The sequence below is a fragment of the Labrus mixtus genome, chromosome 5, assembly GCF_963584025.1.
Source record: "Labrus mixtus chromosome 5, fLabMix1.1, whole genome shotgun sequence".
Taxonomy (NCBI): Eukaryota; Metazoa; Chordata; class Actinopteri; order Labriformes; family Labridae; genus Labrus; species Labrus mixtus.
The window spans coordinates 26,548,382-26,569,324 of NC_083616.1; the positions used below are offsets into that span (position 1 = coordinate 26,548,382).

The 20,943-nt window shown below is 40.6% G+C and overlaps 2 protein-coding genes across 9 annotated transcripts in view; both read right to left on the bottom strand.

Moving 5' to 3' along the window:
• Positions 1-18,520, bottom strand: part of trim36 (tripartite motif containing 36) — a 37,612-nt gene extending 19,092 nt beyond the window's left edge. The window contains exons 1-5 of one of the 8 annotated variants that reach the window (XM_061038826.1): positions 18,062-18,520; positions 10,839-11,073; positions 5,896-5,925; positions 2,468-2,814; positions 1,640-1,786 (exon numbers count right to left, since the gene is read on the bottom strand). In XM_061038826.1, coding sequence (XP_060894809.1) covers positions 1,640-1,786; positions 2,468-2,814; positions 5,896-5,925; positions 10,839-11,073; positions 18,062-18,124 — 822 coding nt within the window. In that variant the 5' untranslated portion in view covers positions 18,125-18,520. Of the gene's footprint in view, positions 1-1,639; positions 1,787-2,467; positions 2,815-3,876; positions 4,071-5,859; positions 5,926-10,826; positions 11,074-12,666; positions 12,899-18,061 lie in introns of those variants that run through there. The other 7 variants (XM_061038823.1, XM_061038825.1, XM_061038822.1 and 4 more) reach the window with 7 other exon arrangements.
• Positions 1-20,943, bottom strand: part of pggt1b (protein geranylgeranyltransferase type I, beta subunit) — a 265,152-nt gene that overhangs the window by 217,606 nt on the left and 26,603 nt on the right. The gene's annotated exons all lie outside the window — the stretch shown is intronic.

The following is a 20,943-nucleotide window of genomic DNA, read 5'->3' on the forward strand; positions in this document are numbered from 1 at the left end:
AGCTGGTACACAGTTCACAAAAAATGGTAACGTTTGGCTGCTCTGACAGGACAAGGCTCCTTCCCTCACATCACCTCCTGTGTGCCTCCATGTTGGCTCAACAAAAAGACAAAACAGACTCACTTAAGCAGCTGAAAAACATGGATCCTAAGGTTGAGGAAGCCGTTTTGGACATTGCTTGAAAAGATTTCATTGAATAACTCAAGATCTCTGCTGCTATGTTGTGTCTTCAATCTGTGCAAGATATACTGACTGATATTCTGGAAGATCCAAATCAACGTGTATGACCCTAAATGCAGTGCCAAGGGTTTTTTTTTCACTGGGAGCAGCATGTCAAAACAACATTCACTTCAGTACAGTGATATGATCGAGCATTTATGTCCAAAGCAACTGAAACCTAACTCGCTTCCTGCCTGACAAAGGGTTCAGGGACTGTTCAGGACATTTGAGACGTCTTCAACAATGTGAAGATACAATACACACTAAATCACGTGGAACAAAGTGTCTCATTAAATATTAAAGAGCAGCGCAGTGTTTTTGTCAACACAAACCAGCAGATTGAATTTCTCCGATTCGACCATGACTTGCTAAAAGCTGCAAGCATCCAAGTCTAAACAAACTGTGGTTCCCATGCCAACAAGTTCAATATACATTTAATTTCATCTATACTGTAAAAGATTTGAATTGCATAGCAAGCAAACAGTCCTTAAACAGATCTGAAGATATTTCTCCACAGCAGAGAAACCAAACAATCAGACCGACAGAAATTAATCTACTGAGTGGAATAAAATCTGATGATTACAAGCAGGACTAATTAGGCTTGAGGGTTTGGCAGAGTAGGGTTTCAAACAAAAAGGGATTGATATCTGCAGTCTAATGCAGGCCAGCACAGGTAGACATCAGGTATCAATATTACAGCAGGAGATGAGAGATTCAGGGACCAGTCAATGGGAGGTACGGTGCAACAAAAATAAACTAAGACCCAACTCTTCTCCCACTGAAGTAACTAGTTATCAAAATGATTGAACCCTGTTGAATCAAACTAGCCTTTTACATTTTGTGTAAAAGTAAGCTACAGATATATTAATTATTTGTCCTAAAGCAGTGATTCCATAGACTATATAAAACAGGGACGTAGCTTCAATGATGTCACCCTCCGGTTTCTGAAGAAGCGTTTTGAAGTCAAGAGATGGTGGTTGCCAAATTGGATTGCTTACTCTAAGTTACTTTAAAATTAATATTATAAACAGCACATGAGATGGAGCTGGGGTGGGCCTTAAGCCTCCTGGGGAAAAAAAATGGACAACTCACCTACCTGTCAGTCAGTGCAGACACGCCCCTTATTATGCAAATGTGTGCACGTCTTAAACAATGGATTTAGGGTACTTTGGTTTAAGCAGCAAGCCTTAAGTGAACACTCAAGGAACTGCAGTTTTTTACACTTCTGTATTTGCTTATTTTTCAACACCACAGGTTAAAGATTGATTCTTTTTGTTAAGCCTTGAACACAACGCTACTGTTGAACAAGCTCATTCTAATCTTTGCCATCAGTAAGTCAGTGTTGTTTTGCACCAGCCACCAACATAAAAGCAGCCAAAGCCATCTTCATCCAACGTTTCATAGTGTGTGAATGTGTTACCTTCAGGATCTTGTAGGCACTGCTCATGGATGTGACTTTGTGGTTGGCGTGGGATCCTCCCAGCTTGCACAAGTGACACACTGGTCGTTTGCAGACCTCACAGTACATGTTCACCTTCTCCATCTCGTGCTCTGGGCACATGAGCACCTGAAATATTTGACAGAACAGGAAGTTAATCCAGAGACAAAACAAACACGTCTTACTGTTTTATAATGCAACTAGAACTTCTGTGATCAAAAGCGGACATTTAAGTGAAACAGGAAGATGACCCAAACTTAAAAAAAAAATCATCTAGACAGCTCGGTGAGCCATTTCCTGGAGAGTCTAAAAATAGAATTTAAATTCAGCACTTTTTTAGTGCCAGGATCCTCATTCGAACAGCATGTTTCCATTTAATAGACAAAGGTATTTTCCACATAAAAAATGAAACAATAAACTGACAAACCTTTACAGGAAGAAGAGACAAGTGCCATAAGATTAATTATAAACTCTCCATATATTATGACTAGATTGTCTAAAAGTGTGAATATTTCTATTGTGAGAATAATGATTTTAACACTTCTTGAGCAGCAATGTTTCACCAGAACCAACACAGATTTACATTTCTATAATTCACAAACATCTGATGCCTTAAAAATCCCTTTAATTAAATAATTTAAAGACTAGAGCAATTCAAAAATCTATGAAAGCTCATGTTTATTTTTGACTCATGTCACAAGTTATCTCTTGGGGTTCATAGTCCAACTCAATGTAAGTGTTGTTTGGATGTCTTTATGGAAAAAAACAGATCGGGCAAAGTTAAACCTTTCTTCAGGTAGTGATACTTGCCTTGGGCCTAAAATTGGTGGTGGGACCAACATACTCGTGCTGAGCTTTCGGTGTTCCCCATGGGTGGTGCAGTTTGAAGCACTCGTTACAGTAGCTGGCCTTACAGTCCATGCAGCTCTTTGTGGCCTCCTGCTGCTGCGGAGGCTTACAGATGTTACACATGATTGCGACGGCAGCCCGGGCCGCCTGGCGGTAGCGCTCGACGATGCTCTCCAGGGTGAAGTTACGAAACAGCATGCTGATGCCGCGCTCGCCGAGGTCGATGTCGTGCTGACAGCCCGGGCATGGGATGGCGGTGATCCGGGGAGTCACAGAGCCTCTGCGCCACCCCGGGGACGAAATGGAGCCTGGAAGAGAGCGGCGGAGGGCAAGTGAGAAAAGATCAGGGGTAATGGAGACTCCAACCTTTAGGTCACCCAGTTTCCAGGCTTGTCTGAGGCCCTATTTTGACATGTGAACAACAATGTCATTTGACTACAAAACTACAGTGAAGGGATAGTTTCCAATAGTCTAAAAGGGGATTTGAAAATGTGAACCCCCGTTTGCGTTCAACAGATTCTGGGCTGAGTTTCACAAAAGCAGCATTACATCATCAGCGTGACTTGCCAAGTATGATCTTAAGGCAAAAATGCCTTTGATAACACACATGGAAATATCAAGCTGTAACAAATAGGGCCTCAGTGTGTCTCCCTTTGTGCTTTATTTCCACAATGACCAATACTCCATGAAGACATGGATGTATGGAGCACAACAGTAGAACAGGCAGTTCATTGAGCAGTTGTCATACAGGGAAATAAGTCCAAGAAGAGAGACTTTACAAGCCTACTGGGGTAGATTCAGGAGTGATGAGATGCAGGATAGTCAGGGGAGAAAGGCATCCTTGGAGCTTATAGAGAATAAATACAATGTATGCATTAGAAATGAATTTAATACTGCAAGTCAGTCATTTACCAATGGGGGGAACGACTATTAAGAGTGCTCACACTGATCTGGACAAAAGAAAATAAATTCTATTTTCCTTTAATGAGTGATCAAGAAAATAAAAATATGACTTACCAGAGCATTTGGAAAACATGCAATGTAACTGAAAAACATCGAGTTGAAACTTAAAACAGCCTGCATTTAAACCTACTATTAAATGTCCAGTTCAATGCATCAACACTCATTTTCAAAACAACATACTCCTCTTAAAGCAGCACTGCCTTTAAGAGTTTCTCGTATTGTTGTGCTTGTTACTGATGCAGCAGCATCGGAACAAAGCAGCAACACAGTAACATGAGGTGCTCACACACGGTCACATCACAGACGCAAGCCAAACACTGATGCTACACACACTCAAATAAAGCCAGCAAACTGAGGTCAATACAAGGCAAAGTAAATGACCCCCCAAAAAAAAAATATTGCTTCACGTTTTTGGGGGACAGGGGAAGCGAGGAGTGCTGGATTTATCTCAGTTTGAAAGCCAGAATTTCCACTTCGTTTCCGAGGACCTGGAAATTAAATCAAACACTCCTCAGGTAAGCGAAAACACAGGAAAGCTTTTCAAAAACAACACTTTCACAAAAGAAAAGGTTCAGCTCAGGGAAAAGCAGCAGTGGAACAGCAAACAGATAAACTATGTGTTGTGTGTGTAGCTAGCCGTGTGCAAACTTGTGAGAGATGAGAGCAAAAGTGAGGACTGTGACAGTGCAGGGACAGTTTAACACCTAAAGGCTAAAACTGTCTGTGAAGAACACAAACTGTTCTGAGATCGGTTTGCAACACTTTGATTTCCCTACCTACCTGGGTTCATGTGACAAAATTGACTTGATAACATTTACGTGGTGTGACGATATGATGACAAACTTAATCTGATGATGGAGATGAAGGTGACATGGTCTCGTTAATACGAGGCACGTCTTTGGATGAAAGGAGAAATCTGTCAGAAAGTCTTTTTATCTGAACTAATGACTGATGCAGAAGTCTTCCAACCCTGGAAACACAGCGAGTTAATGCGTGCGTGCCATGACACTGCACAAAAACCGGGGTCTGCTGGTCAAGATAGAATGTGTTTGCCACTTAAAAGGCAGACAGGAGAAGCCCGCAGTAAAGGGTGTGTTGATTTGTGGATCTGCAGAGGGAGGCTGCAGTGTGGAGAAACTGACGAGTCATTATAGAGCAAAAGGGGCTTGGCTTTATTTCCTCCCTGCACAACTCTACACACGGAGTTCGATGCTGCAGTTTCTATATTTCTAGCAGACATTACAGAGACAAAAACATACGGTTAAGCCGATCAGATCTGCACATTTAGATTTTCTTTAAAGATAAGATTCTACTGTACCTGATGACACCATTTTCATCCAGCTGGCTACTACTTTTTTGGCATCTATTCTTAGAGGGGCTTGGTGTAAACCAGGTATTTCTTGAGAGGGGGGGGGAATGCTTTCTTAGGAACAGTCACTGAGCATGTTGAATGACTGCATTGATTTAGCAACAAAACCAGTATTCAGTTTTGTTTTACTTGGCCGGCAATCTGACACTTCTCAATCCATCATGCCAAAAATGATTAAAGCTAGACTGAAACAGGTCCGTGCTCTGATAAACTGTTTCTTAAACATTAATGATTGTTGAGTGAAGCCTAATCAGCACAGCCTACAGGCACACAGTTATCAATCACTTAAAGCCTGTTAAGAATCTCAGCAAGCCCAAACATATTTGATGTTATTCCCCGGTCTATGTACAGTATGTGTGTGTGTTTTCCTCTGTAAGAACAGAGACATACAGCTCATTTAAGAGGCTTTACTTGCCGCCACATTTCATGAAATGAATGTAAAGCTTTGCTAGTGTACACAAACACATACATTCTTGTCCAACCTAAACTGCTAGAAAACATCAATACTTTTTTTGTTGGCTCAGATCAAGCACTAAAAACATCCCTGTCTCTGGCTCCCTATGATTCTCATCTGCACCCATTTGACTCCATGGCGCTCCTCCTTTTATGCTGACTCAGCATTGCTTAAAGGTTTTCCCTTTTAGCCTTTGCGTTCTCTAATTCTCCTAACCTACTTACAAAATTAAATACCACGGATAAGGACTGACATTGCCTTCAGCACCTTCAAATTCCTTGTTTATCTAGATTAAGACATCAGATCATTTTTAGGCTCTGTGGCCATTTTAAAAGGGGCAAATGATTTTGATTTTTAAACTCCTACATATTGTTTGGTTTCTAAGGAACTAATAATGTGCTCTAAAACACTAAATGAAGCAACTGAACTCTCCTGAAATATAATTTTTTGTACCTAACCAGTGTTGTGAGTCAGTATGGTTATGTTGACAGGGGCTAAAGTACATCAGCTGTAGAAAGGTAGAACCAAACTAGGGTTTTTACGGGGTTCTAGTAACACTGTACTCACTACTACAGCTACTCAATACACGGAGCCCGCGTCTACCTCGACTTCCACACGACCTTCGCACTGTGGCTGCAAGCATGGAACAGAGAAGTGAAGTGAGACCAACAGGAAAATGAAACAATAACGTGAAGTGAGGTTATCATTTAAAACAAAAAAGGCATCATGACATTTGGAGAAAAGAAGCCAACATAAGAAAAGTGAAGGAAAACTTGGATTTGAAAGAAAAACTGGTTATGCAGTTCAGAGTGAAATACAGCATGTTCAAAATATACAAAAGATGTAAACAGTTATAAGAGCACAATTAACTCTTGATTAATGCACTTCAGGATTGTGTTTTAATTTTGAAATGATTTCTACAATATATATGTATATATATGTATTCAGAGACCGCGTATGTTTATTTATCCAAGTTAGCTTTACGGCTGGAGATTAACAGCTAGCTTTGCTATGACCATTTATTAAAACATCCTCCTACTACAATAAGCCTTCAACACTATTCTCAACTATTAAATGATTCATCTTGAAACATTAAAAAGACAGCTGGAGAAATATTTAACCAACTAACACAGCTGCCATTAATATATTTGAGGCAAATATAAAGCTAGATTGGGGAGGTGAAGCTTAGCTCGATTAGCATTGTGGATTTTTGTCCAGAATAAACCATAGGCTATATTTAGGAACATTTAAAAGAGAGGTAGAGAAAAAGAGGCTACTTGTTTTTAAATGCAGACTTTTGCCAGCTGAAACGTTTAAGTTCCCATCAATGGCTCATTTCATCCGCTATAGTGAGTCAGCTTTTTTAAGCTAATGCTAGCTCTGTCAGTCGGTTTTAAAATATATTTATCCTGCTTTCTTTTTAATGTTTCACTTTACAAACAGGTATATAGTACAGTATTAATGGACAGAGCCAAGATAGATGTAGCTCCCCAGCTGTTATGCTAACTGAGATAAGCTAACTGTCTTCCTGAAGATAGCAAGTTAATTAATTTAAGCTAATGCTCTGCCATTTTGTTTTTTATTTCTGACTCCATCTTAAAGCATGTATACAACTGGATTGATGGAATACAAGAACACAAAAGTAGGCAGAGCAACAGAGGGAATTACTCTTTAATCTTAGCTAGGCTAACCTTGTCCTGGGTATAGCTACATATTTAGCATATAGACATAAAAGCGGTATACATTTTGTTCCGACTTAAGAGCATAAAAATGTGAAGTAGGCTACTTGTTTTTAAATGCAGACTTTTGCCAGCTGAAACGTTTAAGTTCCCATCAATGGCTCATTTCATCCGCTATAGTGAGTCAGCTTTTTTAAGCTAATGCTAGCTCTGTCAGTCGGTTTTAAAATATATTTATCCTGCTTTCTTTTTAATGTTTCACTTTACAAACAGGTATATAGTACAGTATTAATGGACAGAGCCAAGATAGATGTAGCTCCCCAGCTGTTATGCTAACTGAGATAAGCTAACTGTCTTCCTGAAGATAGCAAGTTAATTAATTTAAGCTAATGCTCTGCCATTTTGTTTTTTATTTCTGACTCCATCTTAAAGCATGTATACAACTGGATTGATGGAATACAAGAACACAAAAGTAGGCAGAGCAACAGAGGGAATTACTCTTTAATCTTAGCTAGGCTAACCTTGTCCTGGGTATAGCTACATATTTAGCATATAGACATAAAAGCGGTATACATTTTGTTCCGACTTAAGAGCATAAAAATGTATGAATGTTGGAAAATATATTCAAACAACTCTTTTTGGAGCACTTACACAAACTTTAAGTGCACTTTTCAAGAGTTAGCTGCAGAACATAAAATGCACCAAACTCAAAAGAGCCCCAGTAACTTAACGTACGATGAGGTTGAGAAACAATGCTGATGAAGTTTTAATAAACCGCCTTCCTCTGTCCAGGCACAGAAAAGGCTTGCCCAAGCTGCACAATGATAAATATAGCCTTAAGTCTTTTCTTTCCCTCCCTTCAACTAATCCCTCATTCATTCCTAACAGGCAGGTTGCGTCACCATGGCTACCAATGATCTGATGTCCCAGCGTTGGACCTGGTCCGTGGTATTACTCAGTAACTCTGTGTGCCAGAGTTAATTCAACCATGGCATACTTTAAGATCTCTTAAATATTCTTAACATGAGAAGAACTTGTACTTTCTAAATGCACGTAACTCAGAAGCAGACTCATTGAATAACCCTCGGGGGAATTTCACAAGAACAAAACATGTGAAAAGTTCACGTTTTACAAAATCAAATTCTTGACAAAGGCCCTGCTAAAATACAGTGAACATTACTTTAAGATATAAAATACTAACAGTGGGGGATCAAGTCACAATATTCAAGAGACAGAGCTGTCAGTGTGGTTCTAAGAAATGCATCAGATTTTCTTATTCAAGAGCTGGATTTGATTATTTCCTGCGTAAACAGATGCAGTCCTGCCAGTGAAGAATGAACTTATTCAGGAGTGAAGGAGGGGAGGGGGGGGGCTCTGAATGAGGGACGCTGTGTTCAAGAGCCCAGTCTCACTGGTTTTGAACCATGAATGGCTGAATAGCTCCCAAAAAAAAAGCTGTTCACCTCACTGTACTCTGGGGATCTTTATAGCTACTGCTGTTTTAGATTCACAGCGTTGGTCAGGCTAAATGGAGACCAGGCAACACAAATGCCGCTCAGTTTCATACTGCATGGCCATTCATTAGAAAATGTTGATTTAAACATATTTGCATTACATCCCTTGTGTCCTAAATCCAAACACAAATAAACCATAAACAGTCTTTGAAGTAGAACATTCACATAGTGTACAAGAAAAACAATTAACACACAAACAAGTTCAACAATATTTCCACTATTGGATGCAAAACCTGCAAATTGAAAGCTTCTGCCGATTAAACTTCAAAGAAAATGATTTGGCTCTCTGAGGAGTTATTTTTAACACTCTCCATATTAAGTTGCATTTTCTCAGTTGTGAGCAGCCCCTTAAATGTTCTTTGTGTATTAATTCCCATTAACACACTGAACTATCAGGTGGTTTAGGTTTCCAAACTGGTTTTTATTTAGTACACGTCATGTCGTCCCTTTTCCAATATACTTAGAAAAGTGTTCCATACAGACTTGGGACTCTGTGGTTACCTGTAGCACCAACTCTAAACTATGAAAAACCTCAAAAGTAGAAGTATTATGTTCAATAAATATCCTTAAGTCAATCATTCCTTAGTAGGGCGACAGCTCTTGGCCTTTTGTTCATCTTGGTGTACCAAATGTCTCTAATTTTATATGCAAATTCTAAAATATTCTGTCTGTTTTGTTCGGTATGTTTTACCGTTTGTATATCCTCTGGGTGTGGTTTCCATAGAAGCCATTTACAGATTAGTGCCACACCCACACAAGTGTTTTTATATCCCCTTTATGTTTTCTTTATATTCTTGTGTGAAATATATAAATGCCAGAGTTAATATTTTTTGTACTCTGCCAAATTTTAAATAGTCTCACTATCGAGCTTTTGCAGTAAGTTAAAAGAGCATAACCATTAACTGACGTAGCATTAGCTTAAAGTTTGTGATGAAGTTTTGCAAAATGACAAGATGGTTTCATATTTATGTGACCATCAGTCAGGGTGAAGTTTGCATTGCAGCAGCAACGAAGTGCAACTTTTCCTGTAACGATCAAACTTTCCACACAAATAAAAACATCTTTGAACCAGTAAGAAGTATGGAAGTCAGAGACAACCCTTGTTTTGTGGACAAGAGCTGACAAGAGTACAAATGAGAAGACGTCTTTCTGGAAATGGCCCGCAGCCCAGAGCTCTCAGAGGGCAGAAAGGCAGCCTTGTGTCCCACCGTGCCGTTTCATGGCTTAGACATTGACCCGCTCAGGCTTGGCTGCAGCCGTGCCATGTGGTTAGAAAAGAACAAATGTTGTGACAAGTTAACTTAGCTGCCTGTAACGACAACCCCTCCTCCAACACATCCCCCCTTAAGGAATTTTGAAATTCCTTAAAGAAGCTTTGTTCACTCATGCACATGAAATATCTGATTAAAGGTAAGAGTTAGAACGATAGCTTCTCTCTTCTCAGTTCCTGAAACATTTCCCAAATGAAAACATGAGCTCTTAATGATCGAAGGGGATGTTTGATGGCCCTGGGCCCTTAGACGCAGACAGTGAAGACAATTAGGGCTTGAGAGAGCTTGTCAACATTTCTTTTCTCTGCAGGTAGATAAAAAAATAAACTACAGCTTGTCAAGTTTCTTTGCTGACTGTTTAAAGAGGAAAGTAAAAGCAGACAGGATCAGGGGTAGAAGTGATGACTGACAATGTAATGGCTGAGCGGTGAAATTATTAAATCATTTTAATGTTTGGTCTGTGTTTATCTAGGACAAGAGCAGGAGGAGGGCGGTGTCTGCACCACATTCAAACCATGATATAGCAGGACAATGCTTGGCCCACTATCCCATAGTTTTCCATTCTTATTTGCGTTTGCTAAAAGGTCTGGTTAATCATTTTTACAATGGCTCTGCTCTTTAGGTAATTGAATATGCCCTTAAGTTTCTTTTTTTGTAACCACATAAAAAAGCTTTTTATCCTTTTCTGTTGAGGTTAATCTCACAGTGAAGCCATTGAAATTGAATGCTGACAGAATGATGACAGCAGAACTAAAACTTGAAGTTACGGGAATAGGGAGGAGGACAATGCAACAGGAAGTTGGTTTGTCGGATACAGATCTCATTTTGTCTTCTTTGGAAGTGCAAACAGCCTAAGATGCATTTGATACTTTCCTGTGTATTGATCGCTTGAGCATTAGCCTACCATCAGCTCGCATAATCCATCACTGGATGACGCAGAGCAACAAGAGAAACACTGCTCCTGATAATGACTCGACACACTGTTGTGAAACGCTTTTAACCTTGGAGAAATTTCTGCTTACACTTGTATTCAATATATAGATAAAACCCGAGTAAGTTTTGCTCCTTACCCCGAGACCCACCTGATCTCACGAGCCTGTCTAACCTCTCCATGGAGGGAGAGGGCACCCTGGACCTGGGGCTGCCGGGTAGGGAGCACTCTGAGCCGGCATCGAAAGAGTCCTCATGGTTCAGCATGAGCAGCTCCCTGACACACTTGTGGCAGACACTGTGCTGGCAGGGCAGGATCAGCGGGTGGGTGAAGAGCTCCTTGCAGATCGGGCAGATCAGCTCCCTCTCGATGTTCTTGATCGGGACCTGATGGGTGATAGAAGCTTCATTATAGACGTACAACTGAACTTTTAGATTAAGGATTTCTGCATGAAACAACACCACATCTGCTGTCTGTCCTCCAACACTCATCCAAAGAAAAAAAAAGGGTGAACACTAAGACAGAAATAGCATCACAGATCAGTCTAAAAGAGGCACGACACCTTCAGTGTTTGGAGGATACAGCCTTCTTTGATTTCTGGAACAATAAGCTATTCTTAGGACAACTAATATGCAGCTGAAGTAGAACTGTTGTCTGCACTTTGAGCTGTGAAAACAACATTTTACCTTTTGCTTGAGGTTAAAAACGCAGCCTTTATCATTGATTAAGTTCATATTAAGCATCTATGAAATTAACAAAACATGCAATGTAGACAAAGGAGGTAATCAAAACATGCAATGTGCCATGTTTTTATTATTATAATGTTGTTCTTATTTATAATGAAGAGGGATTAAACAGAAAATTTAAATGTGCATATTATCCATAACTCGTAGTTTGTCTATCTGCTTTTGTGTTTCAACTATACCAGTGTTTGCAATATATATTTCTCCTTAAAAAAAAACACAATCTGATGGTAGCAGACAGCTAGCTTAGCTTCAAAACAAAGAAAAAGCATTGTCATTATACCCATGCCTCCATCCAACAGGTCAAATATAGTCACTCATGCTGATCGAGAGATGTTTACCTCACCTCACCTCATCTAATGAAATAAGTTCATACCTTTGCAGTGTGTTTACTGCAAATGTTCATGTATCGATAATGACGACATTGCAATCAATTGCGCAGCCGCAGTACGCATCAATCACTTTTGCAATAAATAACTTAAACGTTAGGCAGCTGTACAGGGAAGACAGGCTATAGGCTGTGCTCCTTGTTGTGTTATTTACAGAGAACAAACATTATAGGCTACAAGGTAAAACTTGCAGACGGGCAGAAACCTCGAGCAGCACCAGAATTAATTTGGGGATTGAACAAGTGTCAAGTGTAGTTTTTTATTCTGTCGCCTGTTATCACACCTTCAACAAGGCACCGATGAAGTCACAACAACAACAGCCAGCGACGGGGTCTTTACTCTGTTGCTGATGCATTACATAAGACAGGATTAAGCCCGGTTAAATATAGACAAACAGTAGTGAAACAAATGGTCAGGAGCTCACGTTTAAACATTGCAGACGTGGAAAACGTGGAAAACGTGAAACTCAAGAGCCAACACTGTCCTCTTAATGATTTGGAGACTGATTGGTTCATTTATTTCAGCCGGTGTGATAAAACATGTCAATAAAAGTCTGCTTGAGCAAACATTGATTTAAGACAAAACGCCACCACGCGTGTAAATAAGACAACGCACAGAAAGATAGAGGAAGTTTAAACACTCCGACACACACAATGTTGCATAAAGAAATGTGACGCTACAATGAATAATGAATGGGCACACACGCTGGTGAGAGTTCACAGGCTAACTTTTCACAATGTCCGGCTCTCTTTTACATGGAGGAGAAGCTACAGGCTGCCTCAGACAATGACGAGTCGGAAAGCGTTGTTATCCTCCTCCCGGCTTCATAAATCTGCTCCAAACTTACCGCAGTCGTGCTGCTGCGCCGCTTTTCTGCAGACATGATGACGGAGGAAATATCAGCCTGGAGCCTTTGTGAGAGTTTAAATTAAAAAATACACCTTATCCGGCGCTTTCTATGTGTGTGTAGTTCGGGCTAAAAACAAACAAACAAAAAAAACTTCTCCGGCGCAGGCATACAAGATGCCGACAGCGACGACTGAATGAATTTAAATAGAGTGACGCTGCTGAGGGAGGCTGAGCTGTGGTGAATCAACAGCCTATTCACTGCTGCAGTGACACACAGGGAGGGAGGGGGCGGGGCGAGGGAGGGAGAGAGAGGGGGGGAGAGAGAGAGGGGGGGGGGGGGGAGAGAGACAGAGAGAGAGAGAGAGAGAGAAAGAGAGAGAGAGACACAGAGAGAGAGAGAGGGGGAGGGGGGAGAGAGAGAGAAAGAGAGACAGAGAGAGAGAGACAGAGAGAGAGAGACACAGAGAGAGAGAGAGAGAGAGAAAGAGAGAGAGAGAGGGGGAGGGGGGGGAGAGAGAGAGAAAGAGAGACAGAGACAGAGAGAGAGAGACACAGATAGAGAGAGAGAGAAAGAGAGAGAGAGAGACAGAGAGAGAGAGAGAAAGAGAGAGAGACACACACACACACAGAGAGAGAGAGAGAGAGAGAGAGAGAGGGAAAGAGAGACACAGAGAGAGAGAGAGAGAGAAAGAGAGAGGGAAAGAGAGACACAGAGAGAGAGAGAGAGAGACAGAGAGAGAGAGAGAGAGAGAGAGAGGGAAAGAGAGACACAGAGAGAGAGAGAGAGAGAGAGGAGGGGGTTAATCTCCATAGGAACTGCTGCTGCCTTCAAGTGCTCCTCGTAAACTTTATTTGAATAATCAGTCAAAGCTCAACTCATCTGTATTTATGACACACAAGTCACTACTTTAAATCCATTATCTTCTCGATTTAAACCAAAGTGATCCATATGTTAACTTTATCATGAGTATTTATATTTGTATTGCATTTATATATTTATTTAAATTCATATAGCCTACTTATATATATTTTATGTAAATATGTACTCATATTTATATTATATAATAAAGTTATTTATATTGTATATATAGCCTACCGGTATTTGTGAGTATTTATATTTGTATTTATTTTTATGTTTGCATTCATTTAGGTTTTAGTTTTAGGTTTTATATTTTTAGTTTTTATATTTGTTTTTATGTAATAGTGAGATTTGAGCTACATGCTGAGAGCAGAATCAAAGGAGGCAATATGTTGCCTAAACTCATACTACTCATGAATATAGATTTTTTTTTATTGCTCTCATTTAACAAAAACACACTTTACAACAAGTTAAAAATAATAATAAAACAATGAAGCTGAACGAAGATAGGTAGGCTAAAACAAATCACACAACTACTTTGTTGAAATAGCTAAGAGGAAATATAGCACACGCTTATTCCAACACCATTTCCTTATATAGCCTTCGTCAGGTGTGTCTGTAAATTGCTAACAATGAGTGAGCGCTAACACACTTGTCATTGGAGACTTTGTTGGCGGTTCAATTTCTATGCTTGTTCTTCCTCCAGTTTTCGGTCCGGCCTTATTATCCACATGTTTGTGTAAGACACTGAAACTGATCATATTATGTTTGAGTTAGGGCTGATGAATATTGATCAGCAGTTGATTGGACTGGCTTGTAGCATTTTTCCATCTGCACAATTTTGAAAATGGCGGCGATGCCAGAAATGTTGTAAATGCAGGAAATACGATTCTATCCAGTGGTCCAATCACAGAGCTTGCAGTTGCGTCGTTTAGAAGCGTGATTACAAAGGCTTCTACTTATAGGTACAGGGCTATACGTGAACCTGGGTATTTGACCCAGAATATAAATCAGGCTTTGGTCTTTACACTTCACATTGAAGATGTATAACAGTCATTTTCTCATTCAATGACTAAATGTTCACAATGTTTCACAGAATAAGTGAAACATTGACATGTAGGGGATTCCTGAGAAAAACTTGGAAGACCATCAAAGTCATAATAGTGTATCTGTTAAGGATCATAAATATTTTTATATAATTTCTTAGACTCCGATTCAATTGTTGTGAAGCTTTTGTATTGTGAACCACAAACTACTGTCCCGAGGGGATCATCAAATTCAAAAGGAATTCACCTCTGGGTACTTTTACTGTCTTTACACAATTTGATACATCAAAGTTTTAACTTGTTTTGTGTTGAGCATCCAATTCTTTAAGACTTAGCGTGTCAGTAAAGCTTGGCTAACAACTTGAATCCAAATCATAGACTCGTCTTATCAACAACATGGAGCCTGAGTGACCTGATACAAAGTTTTAATCAACTGTGAGGTAAAGACAACTAAAATTCAATTTAAAAATGTATGCTGGACAAAATGTGTTTGTATGCTGGGAAGGCCAAAAGTGTGTTGTTTCTTCAGATAGCCGTGTTAGCACATGAAAGGCCATTATTGTGCTTTTAGCTGCAAAAACACGGTGTGTGCAGTTTGTGTTTTATGATGCAGGAAGTGCAGGGGGCTGCACTGTGGTTGACTTATAGTCCATTAGGTGTTTAAGTCTGCTAAGGACTTTGGTGATTGAAGAGTTGTGCCTTGTTATTTGTGTCTAGTTGTGCCTTTCATTATTGCTGAAAATCTTAAGTTAAAAAGCCTTTCTTTGCATTTATTTAGAATAAGCTACAGAGGTTTCCTGAGTTTCTGAACTCAGTGTTTGTTCATGAATTCATCCCTCACATAGGCTTCTATAAAAGAGGCTATAACTTCTGTTAACTTGACAGTCTCTGCTAAAGTCAGTGTCCCTCCTTTTATTTCAGTAGATTTATGATCTGCTAATCGCTTGCTGAAATAGTCGTACGGATCGTTTTATGGGGCTCTCTAGCAGGTCAATCCAACAGAGTTTAATTTAAACAACAAAAGGCCCCCATGTAACAGCTCACAGAGGGGGTTAGGAGAAGTCTATAGAAAATACACCATAGCATTGATACTCTTCTATACCATCACAGAGCAAAGTGGTTATAAAATCTTTGATTTAATCTAAGAGTGCACAGTCATCAAAGTCGCTGCAGCCATCTGAAGGACTTTGTCGAGTCATTCACTTCTCCAACAGCATTTCTTGGCAGCCAACAGTACAGGCAATTTGTGTAGGGTCCTCGCGGCTCCACAGCACTCACTGGAGGTTACAGAGGTTTCATCTATGTCTACACTTCTATCAATATAGTGCATGCTCTTCTCCGGATGAATACGTTTTGATTACAATATCTACGGGTGAGGCCATGTGATCAACGGGCATCTGAACAGGTTGATTGAGATTTCTTGTCTGCAGGATAAAACATTTAAATGGCTCCAGAGAATTGTGTATAACATTCAAAGTAAACGGTCTATTTCATATCTCATTGCAAAAGGTCCCTTACATTTTACCAGTGAATTCTGGACAAGCTGAAACACAACGTTATGATGGACGAATGATAGCCTACCAAATTACAATACGGTGCATTTACACAGAGGGTCTATATCAATCCTTATTGTTTCACACGGCTTTAAGAAATTTAGAGTTCACTTTTAGGGAGGCTCAACTCTGAAAAAGACACAAAATGTCTGCACAGTCTCTCATGCTGAAGAATCTTTTTAAACTTTGATATGTGTTTGTGTTTGTAGTTGTTGACATTTTGATGTTTTTTTATTCTCTCTGATCATTCTGATTCTACCGAGGTACCCTTATTATGCAAGACAGGACTCATCAAAATTTAAAATATCACTGAATTCAGCAACACTAGCTGGCCACTGTGTAATTTGTGTGCACAGTCTGCTTTGTGTTTCAATAAGACACATGAAACACACACACACACACTCTCTCATCTCATGCATGCATGGATGAATGTCAGGGATTGAGTGAGCAGGAGAGATGTGTTTCAACACACTCTGTCTGTCTGAAATGGGTGAAATGGTTAACAACCCCCCCCTCACACACACACACCTCAGTAACCCGGTGCCCTGTCTCTGCACGCAGCTGCTGCCAAGTGTCCCACATATTGACAGGAGTCTGTGAGCTGCCTGCAGCACTAACTCCCAACACTCTCAGCAACTGAAGACTCTAATTAAACTCTTTATGTCCACGTTTTTTTTTCTTCTTCTAAGAATAGAATACAGGCCTGTGCCTTCAAGCCAGGAAGCCCTGACACAGAATGATGAAGAATATAATAGAGCTGAATAGAGAGTGTGTGGGTTAGTCTGTAGGTTATTCAAGGCTCCGTTAAGAGAAATCACTCAGACCGTCCTACATTCTCAGAGTAGAATTATGGCAGTATGTCACTACTTAATACAACGTGTAAAGGATACTGCTATGACAAATTCAAACCAGAGGTGAATAAAATACAAGATTATATGAAAGCGTTTGAACTGCTGAGTGTTTGCAATAGGAGAAGAAGAAGCAAATGCCTGACATATTTTACAGAAATAGATCAGAAAAGAATGGAAAAGGCTCTAGAAGAGGGTCTATTAGTTATCATTACAATCTTAGACAGAGAGGCAGACAGACAGACAGACTTCAATATAAGCTCAGTCAGTTTAGGGTTGTGAACCAAAGGGTTGCAGGTCCAAGTCCTGTATGGGACTGAAACCACAACTGCTCAGGACGCCCCTCTGTGTGCAGCCCCCTCACTCTGACATCTCTACATCAATGCATGTCCGTACAGTTTGTGCATGTGTGTATTTTGGGGCCTATGTGTGATAACTCTCAGTAACAGTGTAAAGCCAAATATCTCCTCTGAGATTAATAAAGGATATATTTTTATATATTACAACTTTATACATTTGGTTATATTCATAAGGAAATTATAGAAAACATTATGATACATCAGGGATGATGTAAAGTTGAATTTGTCATAATAATATCCTTACACCAGGGATTATGTATCATTGGGGCTGTATAGATAATAATGCAAAAAATATAAATATTTAAAATAGTTTCCACTCTATAGGTGTGGTAATAATTTGATTGTAATAGCAGAGGCATACACCTGTACTGCATCTTGATGGAGAATTAGAGTACAATAGATGACAGTAGAATAGGTGTGAGTCTAACTGTGAGAACATCAATTAATAGAACAGAAGGCTCCATATTAATACCTTATGTCATACTGTTAGAAGAACAGTCGCGTGGATAGGAGTCTCATATGATGTGACATTAATGAATGGCACTCTGAAAATGAAATAATTGAAGAATAGACCAGGTAGTGGTCGCGGGGTTTGCCAGCCCCCCCTCTCCGTCCCCTGACAGCCCTGCAGGCCGGCCTGGTGCGGCTGCTGTCGTCCGACTCATGATGACAGACAGACAGAGAGCTGCTGTCACAAAACAGCCGTAAATCATCCGGATGAGACTCACCTCGCCCCGCTCGATCCGCTCCACGATGCTGTTGAACTCCGTCATATCCTCAGAGTCCGACATGGCTACAGATGGAGATGATGGATGCTCCGTTGGTGGATAATGACAAATAATGTGGAAAAACAAACACACGAACAGCAGCCGCGGCTTAAAAGAAACAGGATGTAACGGTCCGCAGCTTCACAGGGGGAGGTGAGATAAGATGAAGAGACGCTCCTCACACCACATCACCATCCTCTTCTCTGCTCCCTCCCTCTCTGTGCAGCTCTATGTGTTTGTCTAGTGACTCTACAGTACATGCGCCGGCTCAGAGAAGCCAGTTTGCTTTTTTAGTTTGCCTCATCTTGGAGGGAAAACCCCGCCCTCCTCTCCTCTCTCTTCAGTATCTACATCATCCTTCAGCGGCGATGTCTCGACGCACAGAGCTCTTTGTATCCTCCTGCTCTGTCATCCATCATCCCCGCACTGAATGACTTCCCTTTTCATCCATCAATCACCACGAATAACCATAATAATCTCTGGCTGAAGATTAAATGGGAGCAGGGAGGGGGGGGGGGTCTTAAATCTGTTTAGCGCTGTCCAGTCAAATTGGACATTTACGCATGGCTGGCTGCGCGCTCATGTGTACGTATGGCATGATGCTTCACGTGGGCCGATTTCGGTTAGTTGCCTGACTACTGCAGCTCTCTGGTAACAAATTAGTTCATGTTCTGTTGTTGTTAGGGAGCAGTTGCCCCTAAATATGTCACAGATTCAGATAGAGACCAGTTTCTTTATGCATGATCTGGAATGTGAGGCGACCGCGTGAGGCCGGATTAAGTTCGTGTTTTTGATTTTTCTGGCAATGCCACTTGTTCCGCGTCACCAGATGGCCTCATGGCTTCACGCAGACATATTCCACCCCATTGAGCACGTGGATGGGGACAACAGGGCAGTCTGCCCTAACAGAGCCGGCAAACGGTGCATGACAAAACTAATAACTCAGTATTTAGAGCGGTGGAGTCATCTCTATCGTGAGCTCAAAATGAACACTGTTAAGACCAAGAAAAGTGGGATAACGCTTATCAGCATGACAACCACTTTTTAATAAGTCATCTGTCCAGGGACGGATCCAAGGGGGGTGGGGGGTGGTCAGTGGTGTCCTGGCACAGCCTGATAATCTGATCAGCCACCTCTTGTGCCAACCCAAAATCCTAAACTGTGATTGGCTATTTGCCTGAACAGAGGTGGGATTTATGTCAACAATTAGGGCTGTGATGCAACAGGCTACTATAGTCTCTGTTTCTCTGCATTTCAATGTAATGCATTTCCTTTTGTGAGTAAATTGCTGCTTTGGGCCAACACCTTAAAGAAATAAGCTGAGCAGATGTATATGTTGGGACTCTGTTGGGTTACTTTTCTGAGTCAGAAAATCTGCTTGAATTATCGGGTATGCAGCTTAATGTTGGGTGTACGCATATTTCATGCTACCCCTGTATAGTAAGTCTGTATCAGCCCCAGCATCTGTCATAAAGACTTTTGTAAATTGTTACCAATGTCTTTAGAGAGCCTGCAGCTATAAGCCAAATAAAATAAAATGTTTTGGGGTTGCCATGTTGTGAACGAGACTGAGGTTACTTCAAAGACTGTATTTGAGAGGTAACCAAAACCACTGTGACATCACCCGTTGGTTTGTGGACAGCATTTTGTCTGTCATCACCTTTGCAATTTGGAGCCAGCAATCACCATGTTTGGATGAGAGGACCAAAACCCAAGAGCTCCAGTCCAGAGCACTGAATTAGCTGAGGTGAGTCCTAGAAGACAGTCAGGCACCAGCTGTCACTCAAAGTAGCTCCAGCCTTTGCTTCATATAATTTACACAGCTGTGAGGTGGGGAATCAGCCTGCAGAGGCACAAACGACTGACATTAGGAAAGACATGTTGCATATTCAGAAACGATGCAAAGACACAAGACATGCAAGAGTGCAAACGAATGCAATGTCAGAAAGGCACTGGAAATAAAATAAAAAACATGCTGCAGAGTCAAAATACAGAAAATGAGCTCCAAATGCAGAATGCTGCAAAGTCAAAACACACAAGCAAAAAAAACTGCAAAAGAGAAACACTGCAAACCCAGACTTGTAGAGACGCCCAGTGGAAAAACCTCTCATTGTTTATACATTTTCCGTGCCTCTAACATTCACTGATACAGATGTTTGCTTCTAAGTTTAATGTGTAAAAGAGACTAATTAGCGTAATGAAGCGTAAGGAGAAACTGGAAGTTGCCATCAAATTTCCTCACAGTTTGTCAAAGAGTGGTTTTAGAAATCCAAAACGAACCTCATATTGGCACTTAAGAAGGGGACCATGAATGTCAGCGTCAAATTTCAAGACAATTTATCCAATTGTTTGCAATATTTTTTCCGGGGACAAAGTGGTTGACCGTTTGACTCAGAAGGACATTGCCATCTTTGGAACCATACAGCTATAAATGTTGACAAATCATCATCACGTGTTACCTACTTTTGCTACGATCTGGGAGCTATACCTCTAAAGCAATCACAAAGGCAATAATTCTTACATACTAACCCTTTAATAATGGTGCTCGGTTACCTCATGGGTCAAGGGTAGCACATTCAGTTGCTATTTTGAACCTTTTACGACCCTTTCAATAGACTCTTGGGGGCAAAGAAGAGCCCAGAGCTCATGTATAATACAATATCTGTGAAGAGGACACTTGACTGCCCCATAAAAAGACACATAACTGAGCCACAGTGCCCTCCACTTTACTGAATAATCAATAGATAGCATTGATGAGTGTGCTTTACAAAGCACAATTGATTTGACTTGAATAACTCCAGAGGAAGCAGCTGTTATATAAGCACATGTTAGTCCGCTCAGGG